At 41.1% G+C, this 25,663-nt stretch overlaps 1 protein-coding gene across 1 annotated transcript; it reads right to left on the bottom strand.

Moving 5' to 3' along the window:
* Nucleotides 1-5,900: 5,900 nt before the first annotated feature.
* LOC110498175 (heme-binding protein 1) lies at nt 5,901-24,496 on the bottom strand. Its single transcript, XM_021574784.3, has 5 exons — nt 23,725-24,496; nt 13,977-14,071; nt 8,139-8,280; nt 7,600-7,783; nt 5,901-7,035 (listed from the first exon to the last, which is right to left on the bottom strand). Exons 1-5 carry the CDS (start codon nt 23,972-23,974, stop codon nt 6,864-6,866), a joined length of 843 nt encoding a protein of 280 aa, XP_021430459.1. The 5' UTR covers nt 23,975-24,496; the 3' UTR covers nt 5,901-6,863.
* Nucleotides 24,497-25,663: the final 1,167 nt, after the last annotated feature.

Below are 25,663 nucleotides of genomic sequence, written 5' to 3' on the forward strand. Positions count from 1 at the left end.
ATCTCCTTCATTGTCTTACTCAATGTTGAGGGCAACTGGTGTAACCTACATAGGTTTGCCTCTCCCTGGGCATTGCATAATATCCATGTGACAGCCTGATATGGTATGGTGATAAATGGTGCATGGTTCCCTTTTGTTAGGGTTTGTGTAACTGATTGTAGCTGAGCCCCCACTTGTTCCCTTGTCATGGGGGAAGAATATTTGTTCCCAAGAAAAAAAAAGGGTGTGCCCCTTGCCCTCTTTTGTAGACTATGCATTTTGATCTCGTGAAAGAAATGTACACACTTGATGTGGGTGTGAATCGGGTCATTTTTCAGTACGTGTCAGGATGTTCTCTCTGGTGATTCCTGCTCCCTCAGGCACAGCACTGAGCTGGGGTCTAGTAACCTCATGCCTCCAAACATTCAGGTTTCAATAGCCTCATCTCTAGTCTGGTGCCATTTCTGTGCTCACTGGCACCATATCGGTTCAAAGCCAGACTTTCCAGATGCTGATCTGTTTTCGTATGTTTGGACTTGACCAATGAAACTTTTGTATAAAGTGGTAGTCTAGGTTACTATTAGGATTGTATATTTTAATAGGGAAATATCTATCCCCACCATCCTTGCTAGAATCACACGAAGGCCCACAGATGTAATATCATTTTTATTTCTTAAAGGAAACAAAACATTTTAACAAAAACAATCAAGAAATCCATAGTAGCTTTCGTCATTGCATTTCAAATGTTTTTCTGCACAGCACACTTTTACGAAAAACACAGAAAAATGTTTGCAAAAACCCCCCAAACTGCCTTCGCTCCAATTGTTCCCAAAGGACCAGTCTGTTAGTTAGACGTGTTGGAGTCATGGCGGACACCCAGTTCAAATCATTCAGCATTCTCCAATTTCGTGCACATTTAGAACTAACGTTACATCCTACGTGGTGTCTACATCACATTTAGAACTAACGTTACATCCTACGTGGTGTCTACGTCACATTTAGAACTAACGTTACATCCTACGTGGTGTCTACATCACATTTAGAACTAACGTTACATCCTACGTGGTGTCTACATCACATTTAGAACTAACGTTACATCCTACGTGGTGTCTACATCACATTTAGAACTAACGTTACATCCTACGTGGTGTCTACATCACATTTAGAACTACCGTTACATCCTACATCACATTTAGAACTAACGTTACATCCTACGTGGTGTCTACATCACATTTAGAACTTTAACGTTACATCCTACGTGGTGTCTACATCACATTTAGAACTAACGCTTCATCCTACGTGGTGTCTACATCACATTTAGAACTAACGTTACATCCTACGTGGTGTCTACATCACATTTAGAACTACCGTTACATCCTACATCACATTTAGAACTAACGTTACATCCTACGTGGTGTCTACATCACATTTAGAACTTTAACGTTACATCCTACGTGGTGTCTACATCACATTTAGAACTAACGCTTCATCCTACGTGGTGTCTACATCACATTTAGAACTAACGCTTCATCCTACGTGGTGTCTACATCACATTTAGAACTAACGTTACATCCTACGTGGTGTCTACATCACATTTAGAACTAACGCTTCATCCTACGTGGTGTCTACATCACATTTAGAACTAACGTTACATCCTACGTGGTGTCTACATCACATTTAGAACTAACGTTACATCCTACGTGGTGTCTACATCACATTTAGAACTAACGTTACATCCTACGTGGTGTCTACATCACATTTAGAACTAACGCTTCATCCTACGTGGTGTCTACATCACATTTAGAACTAACGTTACATCCTACGTGGTGTCTACATCACATTTAGAACTAACGCTTCATCCTACGTGGTGTCTACATCACATTTAGAACTTTAACGTTACATCCTACGTGGTGTCTACATCACATTTAGAACTAACGCTTCATCCTACGTGGTGTCTACATCACATTTAGAACTAACGTTACATCCTACGTGGTGTCTACATCACATTTAGAACTAACGCTTCATCCTACGTGGTGTCTACATCACATTTAGAACTAACGTTACATCCTACGTGGTGTCTACATCACATTTAGAACTAACGCTTCATCCTACGTGGTGTCTACATCACATTTAGAACTTTAACGTTACATCCTACGTGGTGTCTACATCACATTTAGAACTAACGCTTCATCCTACGTGGTGTCTACATCACATTTAGAACTTTAACGTTACATCCTACGTGGTGTCTACATCACATTTAGAACTAACGCTTCATCCTACGTGGTGTCTACATCACATTTAGAACTTTAACGTTACATCCTACGTGGTGTCTACATCACATTTAGAACTAACGCTTCATCCTACGTGGTGTCTACATCACATTTAGAACTAACGTTACATCCTACGTGGTGTCTACATCACATTTAGAACTTTAACGTTACATCCTACGTGGTGTCTACATCACATTTAGAACTAACGCTTCATCCTACGTGGTGTCTACATCACATTTAGAACTAACGTTACATCCTACGTGGTGTCTACATCACATTTAGAACTAACGTTACATCCTACGTGGTGTCTACATCACATTTAGAACTAACGTTACATCCTACGTGGTGTCTACATCACATTTAGAACTAACGTTACATCCTACGTGGTGTCTACATCACATTTAGAACTAACGTTACATCCTACGTGGTGTCTACATCACATTTAGAACTAACGCTTCATCCTACGTGGTGTCTACATCACATTTAGAACTTTAACGTTACATCCTACGTGGTGTCTACATCACATTTAGAACTAACGCTTCATCCTACGTGGTGTCTACATCACATTTAGAACTAACGTTACATCCTACGTGGTGTCTACATCACATTTAGAACTAACGCTTCATCCTACGTGGTGTCTACATCACATTTAGAACTAACGTTACATCCTACGTGGTGTCTACATCACATTTAGAACTAACGCTTCATCCTACGTGGTGTCTACATCACATTTAGAACTTTAACGTTACATCCTACGTGGTGTCTACATCACATTTAGAACTAACGCTTCATCCTACGTGGTGTCTACATCACATTTAGAACTTTAACGTTACATCCTACGTGGTGTCTACATCACATTTAGAACTAACGCTTCATCCTACGTGGTGTCTACATCACATTTAGAACTTTAACGTTACATCCTACGTGGTGTCTACATCACATTTAGAACTTTAACGTTACATCCTACGTGGTGTCTACATCACATTTAGAACTTTAACGTTACATCCTACGTGGTGTCTACATCACATTTAGAACTTTAACGTTACATCCTACGTGGTGTCTACATCACATTTAGAACTAACGCTTCATCCTACGTGGTGTCTACATCACATTTAGAACTAACGTTACATCCTACGTGGTGTCTACATCACATTTAGAACTAACGTTACATCCTACGTGGTGTCTACATCACATTTAGAACTAACGTTACATCCTACGTGGTATCTACATCACATTTAGAACTAACGTTACATCCTACGTGGTGTCTACATCACATTTAGAACTAACGTTACATCCTACGTGGTGTCTACATCACATTTAGAACTAACGTTACATCCTACGTGGTGTCTACATCACATTTAGAACTAACGTTACATCCTACGTGGTGTCTACATCACATTTAGAACTAACGTTACATCCTACGTGGTGTCTACATCACATTTAGAACTTTAACGTTACATCCTACATCAGCTCTGATTACGGGCAGGAAAACAACTAACCTAAAGTGTAAAAAGCTGCAGAGGCCAAACAGTTAAGACTAACCACCACTGAAACAACTCGGTTAAAAGGCGCGCGTTATATCACTACACTGATCATGAAGTCATGGGGACGACAGGTTCTGTGAACTACTTTCAGACTGGACTTGGCGATTTTAAGTGATTGAGACGCTGTTTGTTTACATGCTGCTGAATGCGGAACATGGTCAAATAATGGTTATGACTGGTCATTAATGAGAAAGATGATCTCCTGAACAAGACTTTACACAGTGATTATTTGGCAAAGTACAGTTACCTGACATACTGTGACTGGTGTTGTCACAGCTACTTCAATATACAGCCCGGTGTTGTGCAATAATGGCCTATTCTCCTTTAAAACAACTGATAGAGCTTGAACTTGTTGAGTCAACAAAATAGATTATGATACACATCACTTTTCTTAGTTAGCTAAATTCATCCTCTTAGTAATTGGTTCCATTACAAAATATTTTGAAGATAGAAAATACCTCTTGTTATTTTGAGCTTTAATGGATTTTTGCTAAAATGGGGTATAGAACCCTAATGCTGTGGACTAATAAATCACTTTTCTTACTCAGATAAACAAATATAACCGTGTATATGATAGGCAGCTCCATCACACTGCTCCATGCTTTTACTCTGTTTTCAATGTTACTCGTTTCTCGTCAGCAGTGTCAGGTAACTTGCGAATAGTACACACACACGGACACAAAACAATGTCTGGATTGGAACATTAGGTAAAGAGACAGAATTAGGTTGTTTGTGAACATCATGGCTTTAAGAATGAGGAATGCATTGACTCTCAGAGCATAGAAAAGTGTAGTACGCTGCAGATAGCTGCTCGATTGTCATACAACAAAAGGTAAGTGATTTTGGTTTGTAGTAATACGTATTTTCTCTGTCTCACCATGCTTATACATTCAGACTGTTGGCTGTTAAATTTATCCGGTGTTTGTCTGTGTCATGTTCAGTGTTTTTCATTGACAGAAAGAGAATGACACAATTTACTTACACTTCATAACGAATAAATCCACCCTCCTATCGCATTAAATGGTCTAAACGGTGGTAGTTACCATGGTGAAGACTGCACTTATCCCCCCCCCCCCCCCCCTAAAGCAGACTGGAATAGCAGTCATCGTTCAGGATTGTTAATAACCTGGTAAGGATTCCAGTTCTTCAAGGTTTACAGTGTGACTGGCGCAATAACTAGGATCCACCAGAACCATGTATTTAGAGAGATGGGGCATAGAGGTTTCTGCATTGATGCCTTTACATGACACTATAACATTATATGGCAGACATGTTAGCTGTCCCCATTCACATGACATGGGGAATATCTAAACACCATGTCACTGTCTAGAATTTAGAACAATATTCGACATTCTATGGCAGCCATGTTAGCTGTCCCCATTCAAATGACATGGGGAATATCTAAACACCATGTCACTGTCTAGAATTTAGAACAATATTCAACATTCTATGGCAGCCATGTTAGCTGTCCCCATTCACATGACATGGGGAATATTTAAACACCATGTCACTGTCTAGAATTTAGAACAATATTCGACATTCTATGGCAGCCATGTTAGCTGTCCCCATTCACATGACATGGGGAATATTTAAACAACGCTATGTCACTGAATATCTAGAATTAGAAAGATATTTTACAACCTAACAGTTGGCCCAACTCTCTAAAGGCATGGCTCTAATATCCATCCACTTCTCACAAAACATCAAGTAAACGTCACATGACTCCTCACCCTTCGGAGGTCGTCAAGACTATCAGGGCTCAACATTAACGCTTGTCCGAGACAAGTAAAATAAAAAGTTGGGCAAGCAGAATATAGATTTGTTGTTCGAATGGACAAGTAAAAAAAATATCACAAAAATCACTATCAAACAAGTGTCTCCCGTATGCGATGTTTTGCACTGTTCGCATCTGAGTAGAATTGTATTGCATTGACAGGCACGAGCGTGTGCACATTTGTTGATATTCCTTGCTAGTTTATTTTTAATTTTTTACCCAGTTATAGCTCATTTTGGTCAGCAAACAGGGTACGGTCATTAAAATCCTGGAAAAGTCATGGTGTGTGAATCACCTGCGTGTGTGAGCAGGCCCATGGACAGACAGACATTATAGCAGCGAGGTAACCTTTAATAATGACAGACAGACTAAAACTACATAGCCAATTCAAAACATCTTGTTTAGCCTGGCTAGTTTTCTGTAACTAACTATTCAGCGTGCATTAATGTCATGTCACCGGCACTCCAGTGCAACATTGATGAACGGGTGCATTAGTAAAGCAATGCTACTTAACCCTGTTGTAAAACCTATCAAGCGCTCAACATTGTGAGTTGAGAAATACATCTGACAGTTGGTGAGCTGGGATTCCCACCTCTATTAAACATTGGCCATGTCATTCTGACAACGTTCAAAATATTATTAGAATAGCCTCATTGACAAATAACTCGCACGCAGTCAAAAGATATCCCACATTTGTTAGTTACTTTGCTTTGACGTAGTCTACCTTATTGGCAAAGGGAATTATTTTTACGAAGACAAAGTATTTGGTTGTAGTTGTAACGTTGCAATATTTTATAGGCTAAGGGTGGCCAACTATCCTCCAGGAGAGCCTTAAAAGGGGCAGTGTTGTATTTTGAGACAGGCAAAGAAGCCAATAGATAGATGGTTTCCTACATTTTTTGTCTGATTCTCCATTTTATTTTGTAAAGTGGTTCCTTTCATCATACAATGATGTAAAAAATAGTGTTGCGGCCCATTATTTTTTGGGGGGACAAGTAAAATGAAAAATCTGTCCTACTTGTCCGAATGACAAGTGACTAAAATAAGTGAATGTCAAGCCCCAACTATGTGAGGAAAACAGCAGAGTAAAATATCTAATCTAGATACCCTATCGTAAAGGTGTTCATGGACCCAAAGGATGCAGCCTCGCACAGGACTAGTAATAAGGGCCCTTTTCAGCAAAGCCCCTAAGTCTCTTCTCTCTAGAACAGGAAGGGGTGAATCAGTAGGATAGGATGAGGACGGGGGTGTTGGGTGGGTCAGGTTTAGGAGGATGGGCCAAGGTTAGGCTGACCCTCAAGGCCGCTCCAGGAACCAAATCTCATTCTGTCGGTTCGCCACCGCAGGGTTGGTGTAGCCGGCCACGATGAACGAGTCATTCACATGCATGGCAGGGGAGTCCAGCATTTCCGCCATGGCGCTGATCTCATTAATGATGGTCACCTCGTTTGTGGCGCCAGTGAAGGACCTGGAGGTTAGAACACAGGGCACATAGGAATCAAATGAGATTTGATTTCAAGTAAGGGAGGTGTGCGTTTGCAGGTGCAGGTCTAACACTGGAGTCATTATAACTTCCTTACTCTCATTCTGCTATGTAAATTCACTAGGCTTTTGAATAGACTCGATTTGAGATTGTCCAAAACAATATGCTAAATTAAAACAAAACTGCAGCCACTATCATTTTTGGAAGAAGGATGCATCAACATGGTGGCTAGCATAAAAGTATTAGTGGCTAACCGACTGAAATAATGTCATTAACTTTAGCTAAATAGCCTCATGTGACTGACTTAATGTTTGTATCCAATCAAGTAGCTAGCTAGTTACGTACATGAAATTTGGTTCTGGGTTCCCGAAAACCAGCAAGCTAACTTCTTGACTAACTGTAGGCCGAAAAAAGTGAAATTCACTTGTTTTACTAGAAACTGAACTTGTTTATGCCTCAAACTGACAGTGGTTCCAGTAATGATTACAATTTAAAAAGTTTATACTTTCATATTGTATTGCCATAAAAAAAAAAAATCCAAACTCCTACCTTGTGTATACAATGGTGGCAGGCCATTCCTCAATGCTTATTTCAGTGTCAGAAGGCAGGGGTGGCTGGACTTGGTATTCTGTGGGCAGGTAGTAGGCCACAGTGACGTCCCTGGATAAGACAGAGTGGTTCTCATCCGTACGGATCACAGTCAGGATAGGGATGGTCATACCCAGATAGCTACCTAAGGACAGGACATGGACAACCAAGAGTCAGGCGTCTGAACTAGACTTGGCTAAATGTAACGGATGTGAAACGGCTAGCTTAGTTAGCGGTGCGCGCTAAATAGCGTTTCAATCGGTGACGTCACTTGCTCTGAAACCTTGAAGTAGTGGTTCCCCTTGCTCTGCAAGGGCCGCGGCTTTTGTGGAGCGATGGGTAACGATGCTTCGTGGGTGACTGTTGTTGATGTGTGCAGAGGGTCCCTGGTTCGCGCCCGGGTATGGGCGAGGGGACGGTCTAAAGTTATACTGTTACATAAGGATAATGTTAGAAGGATATAGGCCCAATGACTCCGATGAAGGCTGCTTTGGGCTCACCTGAGGAGTTCTGCTGGCAGATGTATCTCATGAGCTTCATGAAGCCGTAACAGATGCTCTGCTCGTAGGTGTCCTCATGAACTGTGATACACGCCCAGTGGGCCTTCTCATAGTGTCTCTTCTCATAGAGCATGTCTCCACACTGTGTACACACAAACAGAGCACTGGGTCACTACCTAAACACTTAATAACGCCTAATGCAGTGTAACAACACTTTGTTTCAGCATGTTAATAGATTCAGTCGTCAGTAGCTAGGTTTCCATTCAGTTAGCGACAGAATTTCATGCAAATATTGTAAAATCTACATAAAATGAGCATTTCCCCCCAGGGATGTTTCCATCAAACATTATTTTTTTGCAGATAAAAGGCTGTGCGTGATGTTAAATTCCCATGTACCAAATACAAGTTTAAAATGGGTTTCCATCACATTTTCAACTCTACTGATGGGTCTGGGATTTGTTGATTGACACAGACATTAAAAGATAACACATCTCTCCTTTGTTTAACACTCCAGCCAAACCCTAACTTGAGGAAAGCCAATCAGACCATTAAAAAAAAAAAAAGTGACTAGGAGGCTTATTGAATTGGCTGAGGGGATTGCCTCTTCCCCATCCAAAATAAAATGGCAATCGCAGTCATATCAGCTTTCATCACATTGTAAACACAACTAGTCAGCCTTGGTGTCAGGTCTCAACAGAAACAGCTGTCAGTGACAGTGGAAATGCGTTGGCGCTGCGACCAGGATTTTAAACCACAAAAGTGGTATTCAGTCCTCGGGGAAAATACGGAACGTAATCAGTTCTCAGATGACACAATTAAGTTGCCATTTTAGTCATCCCCTTCATTACCATCAACCTTTATGTATAGGCGGTGGAGGAAAGCATCATTATCATACTCCTTCTCATGTCCTATTTTTTTATTTTAATGGCCAGATCAGAACAGCTACGAGGGTTGTCCATACCTCACTTCAAATGCAGATGGTGCTTTCTCCTTGAAACATAAAATCGCAATTACCACTATCAAATGGGTATCACAGGAACCAAATTGTGTGACTTTGATGTGCAACAACTATCAGCTGGAGAGAAACTTTACATGCAGACAAGTGGGGAAAGATGAAACGCGAGTTGGCCGATTTTTCTTTTTCCAGCATTTCATATTAGCTCTATGTAAGTAAAAAGAACAGCTATGCAGTATGAATTTATCATAGTTTATTGTACATTTTGATTTTTTTTGTATGTAAACGTTTATAAAATGTAATTTTTTTTAGATTATCCCTAGCCCAAGATGTACTCTCAAGGAGCCTACCATTACAATACTCCTTAGGGATAGCCTCCTTTTTTCCCAATTTTCAACCTAAATGACCCAAATCTAACTGCCTGTAGCTCAGGCCCTGAAGCAAGGATATGCATATTCTTGATACCATTTGAAAGGAAACACTTTGAAGTTTGTGGAAATTTGAATTGAATGTAGGAGAATAACAAACACAATAGATCTGGTAGAAGAAAAAAAAAAGAAAAACGGTCCTATTCTACCACCATCTTTGTAATGCAAGAGAAAGGTCATAATTCTAGCCAACAGTCTGGTTGTAATTCCGATAGCAGGGTATGTGCAAAATTTCAGATGACTAACTTGACTTATGAGTGAACAACAAGACTTTGTGGGAAGTCCCCAGGTACATTTGGGCAAATCGTGAAGGAGACAGTCGCATTCATATTCCATTTTTCTGCAAGAATATCGTCAAATCTGTATACTTGGACTTTGATTTAGCATTTCCAGTATTATAAGTTCAAAATTTACAAATCAACCAGTTTTCATAACTCTGAATATCCTTTGAATTTTTGTCCAACATGAAAAGGAATGCTGTCCTACAAGGTTAGTAGCTACATTTTACGACATATACATGGTTTCCGGACACTCCCGTAAAGCCCAGCTCATTGGCTATCTAGCTAGCTTTGTTTGACGAGGATACAGTCGTTCAAGTAATGGCCGCCCGCGTCATCAGCGTGCCATGAAGGCGTCGCTCTCTGACCAAATATGGTGTGCTATAGGACATGCTACACCCCTAATTAAAAATAGTGAAGTCTTGTTACCTTCTAGGATCTCTGAGGAATAAACGTGATTAGACTCGTTGAAACAACGTTTAGGGTGAGATTTATTATTTTCTTTGCAAATTGAACGAGTGGAAATACAAAATCAAACATGCATGCTATATGGACCTTCAGGTTATCTCTGGGACCCTTTAGATGATAAACCAGAGCAAGATTTCAGAATGTAAGTACACATTTCACCTTCAGAGGTGAATTTATCAAACCTATCGCATTAATGTGTTTTGTTAGGAGCTCTCAAACAATAGCATGGCATTTTTTCGCAGTAATAGCTACTGTAAATTGGACAGTGCAGTTATATTAACAATAATTTAAGCTTTCAGCCGATATAAGACTTACGTGTACCGACATTTGTGCATGATTTACAACTGTCCTGTTGACGGAACGCCGATCCTTCAGAAGATTTATTAAGGACCAAAAGGATCTTCAGAGGTAGACTGGCTCTGGGAGCCAAAACAGACAAACACTCCATCTAAAAATAAATTGATTCCAAATTGCGATACGGTTCTAGAAACAATGCCCTCTACTTTCATAAATATTACACTTACTGTTTTAACTGACGTGATCACAGTTTCAGCAGACAGTAACGCCTTTCTGCCGGCCTTCTTCAGTTACACAAGTGTTCGGAGCATGCTAGATAGCTAATTTGCACAGGTGGTCCCTCTGTCTTCCGTAAACACACACTGTAACATGGAGATATGGCTGTGTGGGAACTCTATAAAAAAAGAGGTGTATCAATGTAACCTTTTGTTTTTTTGAAACCGATCTGTCGCTGATAAGTTAGAGAAGGTCCTTATGCTTCCAAAACCATCCTGCAACTGATGCATGTTAATGTTGAGACCGAGCGTCGGGGCTCTTAACAAAACTCCCCTGTACAGAAGACGCCTTCGTCCAATGTAATGGATCGGGAGTCATGATCCAGGGCTAGATTATCACCTTGGCTAAAATGCCCAGTTTGGGCCTAAAAAAAATGGTGGGATTAACAAAGACGCCTTAATACTCGACAGAAGGTCCTTAATAAGGAAGTTTTTATTGGCCATCATCTCCCTCCAGAAGAGGAATAATCCCTGACTGTCTAGTGATGTCCTTGTCTGATTTTGACCCTGTATGAAGTTTGCTAACAAGCAAAACAGCATGAACACAGGTGCATTTTGTGCTGTAGAGAATAAAAGGCCACTCTAAAATGTGCAGTTTTGTCACAACATAATGCCACAGATGTCGAGTTGAGTGAGCGTGCAATTGGCATGCTGACTGCAGGAATATCCACCAGAGCTGTTGCCAGAGAATTTAATGTTACATTTCTCCACCATAAGTCACCTCCAACGTCGTTTTAGAGAATTTGCCAGCGTGTCCAACTGGCTTCACAACGGCAGACCACGTGTATGGCATTGTGTGGGCGAGGGTTAAGGTATGGGAAGGCATAAGCTCCAGACAACGAACACAAATGCATTTTAAATCGATGACAATTGAATGCACAAAAATTCCGTGACGAGATCCTGAGGCCCATTTTTTTTTTTATATATCTGTGACCAACAGCTGCATAGATGTCATGGGAAATTCATAGATTCGGGCCTAATGATTATATTAATATGAACTGTAACTCAGTTTTAAAAAAAATGTGTTGCGTTTATATTTTTGTTCAGTATAGTTAGTGTTTCTGAGCTAGGCCTTTGCACATGCATTTCAGTACAGTCCAGTATTACTCTGGTATATGGAAATGTGTTCCTGAAACAAAGGGACATCAGCTCATGAACAGTTCCCCTTGGAGGCCAAACTGAAAGGGATCCTAAAATGAAGTTAAAAGAAAAGGGTGAAAAAAAGTTGTTCACCCAGGTGACACGCATCCTCCTGGACTGTGATGCATTGAAACAAACAGCTAACTCCAGTTTAAGGAAGCCCAGTTTAACACAGCACAGAAAGAGAAAACACTGATCCGTTAAGGTTAAGCTCTAAAGCCAAGTCTACGTGTGTGTTAATCTGTTTCTGCTTTTAGAGTAAGGTAGACCCTAAATCCAGTGTAAAAAAAAACATGACTTTCTTGTTGTCACACTAGAAGAGTTGCAGGAGGAACTGGTTTGCGTGCCTCTTCAAGCGGCTCCGCCACAGGCAGAGGATTCTGATCGTAACGGATGGTTAGGGTATGCTTGCCTCCACCTCATCGCCAGAACTGCAAGGTGAAAAGGCAAAAATGCTTTTAAAATGAATACTATCAGCTCTACAGCTTCTATTCCAAATACAGGCCATGCAAATTAATACTTGGGAGTTCCTTTTCTGTTAGTGAAACTCTGACAAACTCTACATACAGTCCATGCAAGTTAATAGAGTAGACAGGGCAGAAACTGAGTATTCATTGTGAAAGATTGTAATTGGGAACTTGACAGGTTAAACCAAATACCTCAAACCCACGAAAAACACTAATGAAGTTCAGATAGCAAGTCTATACCTGAGCATGATTTGGCAAGCCGGGCCCTCATCCAGTGAGTCAATGCGCATATATATAAGGTTAGGTTACATAAATCGACAATGAACTATTGAAAAATTACAGAAAAGATGCATGTCATAATAGACAACTACCTTAGCTCATCTGCCTCCCTGCCATGACGGGCAACACAGGAAAAATACATTACGGTTGATTAAGAAGTCTACCTAGTTTCGGGGTAAACATACGCTAGATAGGCCTACCATGCAGCTTTTCTGATGATGGTCCTCCTACCAGGCTTTGGAGTGGACTTCCAGGTTAACACAGTCTGCACAACCTGCTCCCTTGGAATGAGTTTCCCACATATTGTATTTTAAAATGAGTCCACAAAGTGCTTTGAAATATTAATCCACTGCAGTTGTCAAGCATCAGAACTAGCTATATTGGTAAGATGCAAAGCTAGCTACTAAGTTGGCCATCGTTAGACATTCTCAGCTAACTGGTGGCAGTGTTAGCCTAGCTGGCTAGCTAGCTAAGCAGCAACGTTAACAATCTTACCTTCAAAGTGTGTCCCGACATCAATTTTATTTTTCGCCACCCATTGGCGTTGTAGCGCAGGATCTTTGTGGAAACAGTGGAAAGTTCATTCGACATGACTCCCTCCTTTGTAGGAGTTACATCCAGGGACGCAGCAGTATGACATGTTTGACTGTGTTGCCTAGGTTTCTGGTCTCGGTTTCCCCCACTAGCCTCATTTTAGTGCAGCCGGAAGTGACGTGTTGTGGTGTGTGAATTAAGCGAATAGGACCACACATTTTACAATGAGTCTTAGTAAGGGTTGGGTGGTATCCAGATTTTTTTTTATACGGTATAACACAAGGGCTGCCATTTTTGTTCCAATCTAAAAATGAACAATTATGCTAACAAAGTACTAAGGAATTCCCATAGCAGATGCTAGCTAAATGCTAACAAGCGAACAAATTGCAAGGTTGTCTAACCCAGCTCATAAAGTTTGACAACTTTCTCAAAAGGTTACTCAGTTTGCTGCACACAAAAAAACAAATATTAGACAGTAGGAATCTTGATTACAGGAGAGGATTGATCCGGCTCTGCTGTAACCAAGAAGCTTTAAATTGCAAGCTAGCAAGTTAGTAAACCAAATGCAGAGCATTTACTTGGCACATCCTAGATAATGAAAATCATTACGTTGGTATTCCAAAATACCCCGAGATACGGTATTCCGCCCAACGTCTTGTTGCGTGGCCGGCAGAGTAGACATTGGTTCGTTGGTGAATGAGTCCATCATAGACTTGCCTTTTCCTTACGCGCGATGAGGGTGAAGGGCACGTGCTCCCGGTCGTGTTGGCCATTGTTGTTGCTGGTAATCTGCTGGATGGGCTCAGCCATGTCTGTTTTGGTGAGAAAAACAAAAATAATGGGTTAATTTCTATTGAGTTAAATCAAGAGGTTCAGGTAGGGTCGCCGTAGTCTGGAAACCTCACAGGTTTGGGGAATTCTGCGACCCTACCTTCAAGTACAACAACATGTCAGTCTACCCGGTTGTATGCTTGTTGACAATGCTTTAGTCCTACTAACTAAACAATATGTTCTTACATTTTCTGACTTGGGCTCTATAGATTCAGGAAAAACTGGTATTATCTTCCAACCTGCCTAATAGAGGTCAAACTAGTCAAGGCAAATGTAGACCCCTGTGGCATGGCTGAAGTACAAGAAGTCTTGGTTTCCTCTTGCAGTCGATAGACGATAGTGTTCAGTCTAAAGACTATACATAGTGTTACAGCTCCTCCAATAACTCATGACTAGCCAGCTTCTCCTGGCGATGGCGTGAGAAAGGCTTTGTCATGTCAGCCAGGGCACAGTGCCAGTTTGTCAGTGCTCATAAATGTCACTCTGGTAGAGGGGAGGGATGCCAAGCTGCCCAAGGTAGACACACACAGCCAACAGTATGCCATGAAATTACTCTACTGCACTATTTCTCTGTAAACACAGCAAGCAACAACTTCACCTCTTCAATTTTAATAATGACAAATTCCATTGACTTTCCTCCCCGTTATATCTGTCGTCAAGGGGCTTTGTTCTCTAGCTGCCCACCTCTCCCATTCAGCAGGACTACTAATGAATGTAGGCTATACTTCCTTGGCATTGAATACCAACTGGACAAATATCGGTTCTCCTCTGGCCCTGCTATTTAGTCGGTCACACCATGTCCATTTCTGGCTGCAGTAGGCATTACCCACACTGATACCAAACAGAGCCATTATGAATGTATGAATAATAGTTATTACAAATACCCTGGAATCCAAGGATGGGAAACCATAGTACCATTTTTTTTATTTTTTTATCTTATTTTATTTACACTTGGTCAAGTTTCAACCTCTGGTATCATATAAACACACATAAAAATGCATAGAATTGCAGGAAATTAACTTAAAACGGTAACATGGGTTGCAAGGTGGGGGTTTGTTACTAGGCCGATAAATTACATTACCCATTTGGACCTTTGCCACCTAGGAAATTTGTGCGACCGGACCTTCTCAAATAGTACTGGAGTACTCCTGCACTATACTACCATCAGTATCTGACTCAGTCTCACTAGCCTGGATCTAGGGCAGGGGTGCTGAACATATGACCTACAGGGTGTCAAACCTCCAGCCCATGAGGGGATAAGAAACTAACTCAAAATCTGAGATTATTATTTACACATCTTAGAGTAGTCAGAACATTCTTGCAAAACAGAAGACTAGCAGACCAGATATATCTGGGGATTAGCACCATTGCTAAATGTCTAGACAAATGATTCAAGTGCTGTTTTGTGTATTTGTTGATGCATTGTTTGTCCAATTGCTGAGTCGTACTAAGTTCTTGGGATCAGATCGGAATGTCAACATAACAACTAACAATGGCTCTAGGGAAATCCACATCTAGATGGCCCATTTTTATTATGGCTGACGTTGGTCTGTTTATGGAGCCTGAAGTTGAGGTATGCTACATGCACCCTTGTACTGGCTTATCGGAGCTGACGGTGCCATCGACACCTGAATATTCTACTATCAGGGCTATATTAAAATGCTTATTATTTACTGTAAGAATTGTAACCAGCCTAATTGAAAGCAGCACAATAGGGATTTAGAGGGATTATTCACACTATCAGATTAGGACAATTCCACAATAAGAGTGACAGACTCGGACACAAAGTTTTTTGCCATTACGGTTCAAGTAAATGTTTGTTGTAAACTTTTCAGTGGAAATTGTTACAAGTAGTCCTTGTGCATAGATTTGTATGGTTTGTTTGACTTTGCAATCATTGGTTTTTGATCAAAAGTTTGGACACCTCATTCAAAAACACATTTATTTGTACTTCTATTTTCTACATTGTAGAATAATAGTGAAGACCTAACTATGAAATAACACTTATGGAAACATGTAGTAACCAAAAAGTGTTAAAATATGTTATATTGTTCCAATAGCCACTATTTGCCTTTGACAGCTTTGCACACTCTCAGTATTCTCTCAACCAGCTTCATGAGGTAGTCCCCTGGAATGCATTTCAATTAACAGGTGTGCCTTAAGTTAAGAAGGAAAGAAATTTCACAAATTAATGCATTGGAGCCAATCAGTTGTGTTGTGACAAGTTAGGGGTGGAATACAGAATATAGCCCTTTTTGGTAAAAGACCAAGTCCATATTATGGCACGAACAGCTCAAATAAGCAAAGACAACCGACAATCCATCATTACCTTACGACATGAAGGTCAGTCAATATGGAAAATTTCAAGCACTTTGAAACATTCTTCAAGTGCGGTTTCAAAAACCATCAAGCGCTATGATGAAACTGGCTCTCATGAGGACCGCCACAGGAAGACCCAGAGTTACCACTGCTGCAGAGAATACATTCATTTAAGTTACCAGCCTCAGAAATTTCAGCCCAAATACATGCTTCAGAGTTCAAGTAACAAACACATCTCAACGTCACTTGTTCAGAGCGGTGGTGTGAGTCGGGCCTTCATGGTCGAATTGCTGTAAAGAAACCACTACTAAAAGGACACCAATGAACATGAACGGATGATCTCTGCATGTGTCTTTCCCACCGTGAAGCTCAGAGAAGGAGGTGTTATGGTGTGGGGGTGCTTTGCTGGTGACACGGTCTGGGATTTATTTAGAATTCAAAGTACACTTAACCAGCATGGCTATCGCTGCAGAATGCTGTGGTACGCCATCTCATCTGGTTTGGGCCTAGTAGGACTATCATTTGTTTTTCAACAGGACAATGACCCAACACACCTCCAGGCTGTGTAAGGGCTATTTGACCAAGAAGGAGAGTGATGGAGTGCTGCATCAGATGACCTGGCCTCCACAATTCCCCGACCTCAACCAAATTGAGATGGTTTGGGATGAGTCGGACCGGAGAGTGATGGTAAAGCTGCCAACAAGTGCTCAGCATATGTGGGAGCTCCTTCAAGACTGTTGGGAAAGCATTCATGAAGCTGGTTGAGAGAATGCCAAGAGTGTGCAAAGCTTTCAACAAGGCAAATGGTGGCTAATTGAAGAATCTCATATTTTAATTTGTTTAACACTTTTTTTGGTTACTACATGATTCCATGTGTTATTTCATAGTGCTGAAAATAGTAAAAATAAAGAAAAACCCTTGAATGAGTAGGCATTCTAAAACCTTTGGCCGGTAGTGTATTTTAAAGCGAAAAATCTGAGTCATTGTCACTCTGTTACCATGGAAATGTATGAAGAGGGCTTGATCACATACTAGTGCTAGGATATAGCCTAAAACGGTATATAGCCTAACCTTTAATCAGAAAGGTCAATAAGCATAATATTTCACTTTGTAGGTGTAAAGTTGAGCAAATCAAAATGCAGTCAGTGTTTCGCTAGGGCGGTAGTGACAATGGCCACAGTCCGTGTTGTACTTGGGTGGTAGTGACAATGGACACAAGGCGATGGTACTAAATTAACTAAACCTTGAACCTTGCTTCACAGCCCACGAGAGGCAGGGAGGGTGAGCAAAGAGGTTAACCAACACAGTATTTTAGGACCGGATTTATTAGCCCAAGCTTTCCCTCAAACAGAGCAGGCTAAGCTATAGCTAATCCGTTGAGTCAGAATGCCCCAATGATGGCTCCATGCAATTAGTTAGTCTGAGAAGAGAGAGGGAACAAGCGGGAGCCCCAGACCCAGTCTAACCAGAACTCATTAAGCAGCATACCCTAGAACATCATTCATCAGTCCCTGTCACTCAATGTTCAGCAGCCTACACCAACCAAAATAGCATTAATTTCTACCCTGTGGCTCTGACACTAGCCTACTTCAACTCAACTAGGGAGGTGCTGTGGATTTGTCCAATAACAACCAAATGTTTTACTAGTGTGTCCTGCTGAACATACTGGACTCCAGCGAAAACCTACTATCTACACTGAACAAAAAATATAAAACGCAACAATTTCAAATATTTCAGAGTTACAGTTCATAAGGAAATCAGTCAATTTAAATAAATTAGGCCCTAATCTATGAATTTCACATCGCTGGGAATACAGACATGCATCCGTTGGTCACGTACTTACAAAAATAACAGGTAGGGGGTGTGAATGAGAAACCTGTCAGTGTCTGTTGGGACCATTTGCCTTTTATACACATCTCCGTCACATAGAGTTGATCTGACTGTTCATTGTGGCCTGTGAATTGTTGTCCCACTCCTCTTCAATGGCTGTGTGAAGTTGCTGAATATTGGTGGGAACTCAATCCAGAGCATTCCAAACATGCTCAATGGGTGACATTAAATTTCCCATTTACATGGGTTACTATAAATTAATTAATTATGGTGCTTAGAACTAGGGCTGGGACGAAACCAGTATTGCAATACTCGTTGGGACATTTTCAGCTTCCAGGAATTGTGTACAGATCCTTGTGACATAGGTCTGTGCATTATCATGTTGAATCATGAGGTGATGAAGCAGATGATTGTCGTACCAATGGCCCTCAGGATCTCATCACGGTATCTCTGTGCATTCAAATTGCCATAGATAAAATGCTAATTGTTAGTTGTCCGTAGCTTATGCCTACCCATACCAAAACCCCACCACCACAATGGGACACTGATGTCAAAGTTGTGAACAGCAAACCCTTCACCCACACAATGCCATATACGCTGTCTGCCAGGTACAGTTGAAACCAGGATTAATCTGTGAAGAGCACACTTCTCCAGCGGCCATCGAAGGTGAGCATTTGCCCACTGAAGTCGGTTACGACACCGAACTGCAGTCAAGACCTTGGTGAGGATGACGAGCACGCAGATGATCTTCCCGGTGATGGTTTCTGACAGTTTGCGCAGAAATTCTTACGTTTTGCAAACCTGCAGTTTTCATCAGCTATCTGGGTGGCTGGTCTCAGATGATCCCACAGGTGAAGATGCTGGATGTCAAGGTACTGGGCTGGTGCAGTTACAAGTGGTCTGCGGTTGTGAGGCTGGTTGGATGTACTGCCAAATTCTCTAAAACAACAGAGGTGGCTTATGGTTGAGAATTAACATTAAATTCTCTGGCAACAGCTCTGGTGGACATTCCTGCAGTCAGCATACCAATTGCATGCTGCCTCAAAACCTCAGACATCTGGCATTGTGTTGTGTGACAAAACTGCACATTTTAGAGAGTCCTTCTATTGTCCCCAGCACAAGGTGCATCTGTGTAATGATCATGCTGGTTAATCAGCTTTTTGATATGCCACACCTGTCAGGTGGATGGATTATTTTGGCAAAGGAAAAATGCTCACTATCAGGGATGTAAACAAATTTGTGGCCAACATTTGAGAGAAATAAGCTTTTTGGAAATTTGGGGATCTTTTATTTCAGCTCATGAAACATGGGACCAACACTTTACATGTTGCATATATATTTTTGTTCAGTTTCTTGAACACCATTAGTACTAGTAAGGCTCAGAGGTTGAGACTTTACTCTGGGGACAGCTGCATAGACAACACAGTCTGGGTGTACCTTTTTCAGTCCTCTGCTGCGGCTGGCCGCCTGATGCACACCCAGTCTGCATTCCAGAGGCCCTAGAATTAGGTCAGGTACAACTGGCCTCCGTTTCCACTCTGCACCGGGCAGAGGCATTCTGGGTGCAAATCTGGTCGCAGTTCAACCAGCCAGCCAGACTGTACGTGTATGTACATTCAGTCCGCTGCAATCTGCATTCTAGCCTTACTCAGTGTTGCCTCTTGTTAACCTCGGGCAGGGGCTTTAAATTCAGGCCAAAATATTCACATTCTCCATGGTAAAATTTTAAACATAAGTGTCTTATTTTAACCTGGGGGTTTTGAATGTCATTTTTCAGCCGATTCCGTATTCTGGAATGTATAGGTTATAATTTTCCCCCAGAGGTAGGGTAGGAAACAGTTAAGCTATTTACAGAGCCTGAAACATTGCTTTCAATATTTATTTCCTTTAACGAGGGAGTAAGTTCAATATTTCAATTGTTTATGCTTTCAGTTAGTGTTTAAAGTAGGGCTGTGGCAATACCAGTATCGCAAAAAAAATGTAAAACACGAAGCAGACCAAACCCTATTGTCCTTTAAAAAAAACTAGGGCTTGGAAAATAAATGTGACTCTGGATGACAACATAATTGTTTTTTTTCCAACATTATGGCTGTTTTCCTAAAGAAGTGAAATCTGCTACAATACTAACGAGTATCATTCCGGCCCTGGTTGTAAGTAATAATCCAGTCGTTCATTTACAGTGGCGACAAGTTATTTAGGGCAGATGGGGATTGCCTGTTTTGCATGTATATATATATATATTTTTTTTTTGTTGTTTTGTTTTACTTTGTTTGCAAACTGATATGTGACTTGCATTAATGCCAAAATAACATGCAAAACAGGCAATCCCCATCTGCTCTGAAATAAATAAATATATATAATGGAGTTAATAAAGCCACATACAAATATGGTCTCTTTTGTTTTCTTGTGTAAGGCAGCTCCAAAATGCAGATGTTTCAGCCTAGCTCAGTGGTTTGTGGGGCAAGCCAGCAGAAAATAGGAGCGTTGTTCCGTGATTGGCTTAGGGTTCTGTCACTCATGGTGACACTACGTCACGGCCAAGTAGTAAGGGTAGGCATCGAAAATTCAAGCCCTTTGGCTCCTGCCACAGAGTTACATTAGTAGTGCCCTTCCAAGAAGGCTCAAGGTAAAACAGATAAAATGACATCAAATCACATATCTACAGTAGCTTTGATTGGACAGATCACATCAACATTTTACTTTCAAAATCTTAGCTAGCAGTCATCATCATGAATCAATTCGACAATCTACTGGCAAATCCTTTTTAATCCTTGTCATATGAAGAAAAATAATGAAGAGAAATTATAGATAAAACGTATCGGTGCTCATCAACCATTGGACATAAACATTACACAACTAGTTGGGAAGGAATCGGTGACAGTGGCTAACTGCAAGCATTGCACCTGGGAAGTTGGGAATAAACGAGCTCAGACTGAGAAAAAAAATCAAAATCAGAATTATAAATCCAGCCTCTTTCTTTCTTTAATGACAAAATTTTGCCCACGAAGGACCGCGGCACCACCTTCCTGTTCATGTGAGCACATCACAACAAGGTGAGTCCAAAAGGGACTGGGGCGGCAGGGTAGCCTAGTGGTTAGAGCGTTGGACTAGTAACCGGAAGGTTGCAAGTTCAAACCCCCGAGCTGACAAGGTACAAATCTGTCGTTCTGCCCCCGAACAGGCAGTTAACCCACTAGGCCGTCATTGAAAATAAGAATTTGTTCTTAACTGACTTGCCTAGTCAGTAAAGTAAAGGTAAATTAAAAAATGCATAAGTGTATGTTGTGTAATAAGCTGTTAGTAAGTAGCCCATGTGCCTCACCCTGATTACATTTTGTTTGTCTGTTTTCTGACTCTGCCTTTAACCTCTTTTTGAAAAATGTAATCATTGAATATTTCTACAGTTCTGACTTGGTGTACAGTTTATTTATTTTTTTTAAACACTAAACACTAAGAATGGCCCATGTGCTGAATTCTGTCGCTGTTCATTTCAAAAGTGCTGAACAAAGTTACATTGACTGCATCCGTCCTGGCTCGCCCATTAATGTCTTAATCAAAATTACGGATTGCCTTTTATCCACTTGTCAGCCCCTTATGCCATAGTTTGTACATCTCAATTGTCAGAAAGCACATTTGTTTAAGCAAGTCAGCCATATCAGCTATGTTTTTTATAAAGGCAGTAAATGAGGCTGATTGAACTGTTTCGCTGCCAGACAAATCTCAGCTGATAGCCAGGTGTAGCAGTGGTAAGATGTTGGGACTGCTTTATGTAGGCCCGTTTGTGGGCACCGTTTGTCACCGTTATAGAGCAATTAATGTATTGTGTAGTGACTTTGCTGGCATTCATCCCACTTTTTATATTTTTTGCCCCACCAAGATTTACATTCTAAAATAACCACTGTTCATTTATAGTAACCAAGGCTCCTCATGTAATGGGAAACGGGTCCACAACTACCCTTGCATTGTAGTTTAATTGGTTTTCCTCGAATCTCTCGTGGACAACTTTTAATTTTTTTTATTTAACTAGACAGTTAAGGAGAAATTCTCATTTTACAATGACTCCCTACCCCAGCAAAACCCTGCCCTAACCCGGAAGACGCTGGGGCAATTGTTCGCCGCCCTATGCAATGGTTGTGATACAGCCCAGGATCGAACCAGGGTCTGTAGTGACGCCTCTAGCACTGAGATGCAGTGCCTTAGATCGCTGTGCCACCCCGGGCACCCCTACGTAACATAAAACTGGCATCGGTCAACAGATTGGGATGCGAATGACATCTTTGATTCCGATGTGCAGATTTTTCCACATTGATCATTTTGACAAGTCTTGATTTCCCAGGTGTTATCATCCAGTCTTTGTACTCATTTTTTTTTTGACAGAGTGGAATGTTAGCTAAACAGACACCATGCTACCGTTACTAGCCACAGGGAGAAAAATAAACAGAGTTGTAAATGGGGCTTTAAAAGGTGCAATATGAAGAAAAAGCTCTGCCATTTCCCAGTTACTAAAATTGTAATAGTTCCCCGAATTTCATAAGTGACAAAACAAGCAATCATTGTACCATTAAGCCACTGAAATATTTTCAATAACCAAAAATCTTGGTATTTTCAGCTGGTGTACAAAACCGAAAGTAAAAAAGACACAAAAAACTAAACTTAACAGGAAGCATCAAATAGAATAGTGCACAAATAACAGATCTACTGCTTCTTTGACTGGCTTTCAATGAAAATGACAGATCTAACTCACATTTCTATGTGAATTTGGTCGGGTCACCCACAAAAAGTGACATCACGGACAAGTCAGTTAAAGAAGAAAGCACATGTATCTTAGGAGGCTACAAATACATGAAACCCCTAATTCTCACGTCAGTCACTAAGACCATTATTCACAGCCTAGGATTTCCATTAAATTAAGTACATTCTGTTAAATCAATTGGAGTACACATTGTGACTAACCAAGATAGTACCGTATGAGTCACTGTATACATGCATGTTTGCACTCTTGGTGTGAAAGTGTCTAATATTTGCGCTCGGTGTGATACGACAGTATGCAGTTTCTTGGCTGGTGTACAGCAATTACCTACAATGCACTGTAACCGTTTGTTTTGACAGCCGTCAGCATTGACCGACTGTGGGATCGACAATGATTTAATATTGTCACTGGGTGCCTACTAGTGAAACAAGTATAGTTTGTTTGTGTGAGCGAATGACAATGTCTGGCACCCTGAAGACCCCGACTACCTGAATAGTTCTAGTTCGACCTGGTTGGCTGATCTGATCTCAATCGCAAAAAAATAGAACAATCGATGAAACGAGAAATAAAAAACAAAGTAGCCAAGATTGCACTTTGTTGTCACAACCAGTGTGAACCGTTTTGTTTATACTGTCTATACAAAGTCACAAGCGAATTGCCCATTCAAAACCCGTATTACTTTCTCAATTTGAAATGTACAGTGAGTGTGTGTGCGCGTAATACCAAATGCTTTACCTCGAGGCACTTCCACTTGGTGTCCCCGTGCGGCGTCCTGCCAGTAGCGCAGCAATCCGTCTTGTTGCTCTTCGTCCTCGATCGTCTCACCCGCCTCTTCCAGACTCCCAGTGCCCGAATCTGACAGCTGGTCTTCCGAAAAAGATTCCAGGTCCTCTAGCGTGATCATACCATTTGAGGAATTGTCGCCGCCTCCACCGATACCGTCAAGCCCACCACCGCCATTCATACGACAATTACCTGTCTCCATTCTCCACTATTGGAACAGCTATCTAGATATAAAAGTACTGCAAATGTGTACAGTAGGACTACTGTTGTGTCTAAATAAAGACCGCTGTTGGTGGTAGTTCAGAGAGCGTTGCGGTAAATTCTGACTCAGGTAAAAATTCGAATTAGGAAAACTTTAGGGCCATTTTTGCTCTAATCTTGACGTTTATTCCGACGCATTAAGCCATGTTCTTTTCCTTATACAACTGTGCAACCTATATTATATTTACAGAAACCATTGCAAACCTGTATATAACTGTTAACTCGTCGAAGACGGCAAACCAAATACCTAGCAAGTCCATGCGCGACGTGTTCCGTGGACTGTAATGAACTTGATGTTTATAAGACATGACCGACACCGGGCCACTCCTCCCACCGCAATACGGGATGCGAACTTTCCTTTCGTAGGATAGCGGAGGGAAAGTCTCTATTATCCGTCGGATGATTGGTTGAGCCTTATTGGGGGGCGTGCCATCACTACTAGCGTTTACCAAAACAAAACAATGGCGTATAATTTCTCTTCCTGGGACAGGGTTGCCATGTTCGTGTTTTCTTACAATTTGCCTATTTTGAAAACTATGTCGCGGGTGAAAATGTATTTATTGGTCACGGGTTGCAGGTTATTGGGCTACTAAGTTTCACTGTGGCCGGCATGGCATTTCTCTTTTATATATATTTCACTGTGACCTGCTGCTGCTGACTCAGGCAGTGAGGCCGGCTGTTGCTGAGTGAGTGGTGTGGAGGGCCGGAGAGGTGTGTGTTGAGAGAGCACTGCAGCATTGTCCACTATTGGCTGACACACATGAGTGAGAGGAGACCGAGCAGCACACACTGTGAACTTTTTACCAGTTGTAGGTAGGCTAATTCACTATTCATTACTCGCGAGTGGACATTTGAAATGGAAATTGTGGAACTCCCTTGCATTCTCTTATGGGGAAAGATAACTCAATGAAACTGACATTAAATGTAGAGACTTATGTTGGCCATCCCTTTGTTGGCCATCAAGTAGCCTATTAATTTTGTTTTAAATCCGGTAAACAGTAAATGACGTACAAATGTTTTGCACATAAATCAGAGCCGGATGGTGTTCGTTTTCAGTAACTGGGAGAAGTGCAGCCCCTAGTGTAATCAGATTTTCCAACCCAGTAGGGCCTGACTCATAAAAGAGTAGGCCTACTTGTTTTGTTGCAGGCGATTGTTACTGTTAATAGTGGATACTGTCATGAAATTCTACATGTTCTCATGGTAATATAAGGCAAACTTCTGTTTCAAAATGAACTCACTAATTATATATTTTCAACATAGATAAAAGGCAGAAATTCACTCCAAATTATCTTGCACATTTTCTGACAGATATTTATATTTTATTTATTTATTTCACCTTTATTTAACCAGGTAGGCCAGTTGAGAACACCTTTATTTAACCAGGTAGGCCAGTTGAGAACACCTTTATTTAACCAGGTCGGCCAGTTGAGAACACCTTTATTTAACCAGGTCGGCCAGTTGAGAACAAGTTCTCATTTACAACTGCGACCTGGCCAAGATAAAGCAAAGAAGTGCAATAAAAACAAAAACACAGAGTTACACATAAACAAACGTACAGTCAATAACACAATAGAAACATCTATGTACAGTGTGTGCAAATGTAGAAGATTAAGGAGGTAAGGCAATA

The sequence above is a fragment of the Oncorhynchus mykiss genome, chromosome 19, assembly GCF_057628025.1.
Source record: "Oncorhynchus mykiss isolate SJ-2025 chromosome 19, ASM5762802v1, whole genome shotgun sequence".
Classification (NCBI taxonomy): Eukaryota; Metazoa; Chordata; class Actinopteri; order Salmoniformes; family Salmonidae; genus Oncorhynchus; species Oncorhynchus mykiss.

Excerpts from the sequence above, each read along its gene's own strand:
- LOC110498175 (XM_021574784.3), bottom strand. The coding sequence starts at position 23,974 with ATGGAGACAGGTAATTGTCGTATGAATGGCGGTGGTGGGCTTGACGGT. Across the intron at positions 14,072-23,724 it reads CCAAGTGGAAGTGCCTCGAG|ACATGGCTGAGCCCATCCAG; the intron begins GTAAAGCATTTG and ends TCACCAAAACAG. Across the intron at positions 7,784-8,138 it reads CTGCCAGCAGAACTCCTCAG|GTAGCTATCTGGGTATGACC; the intron begins GTGAGCCCAAAG and ends TCCTGTCCTTAG.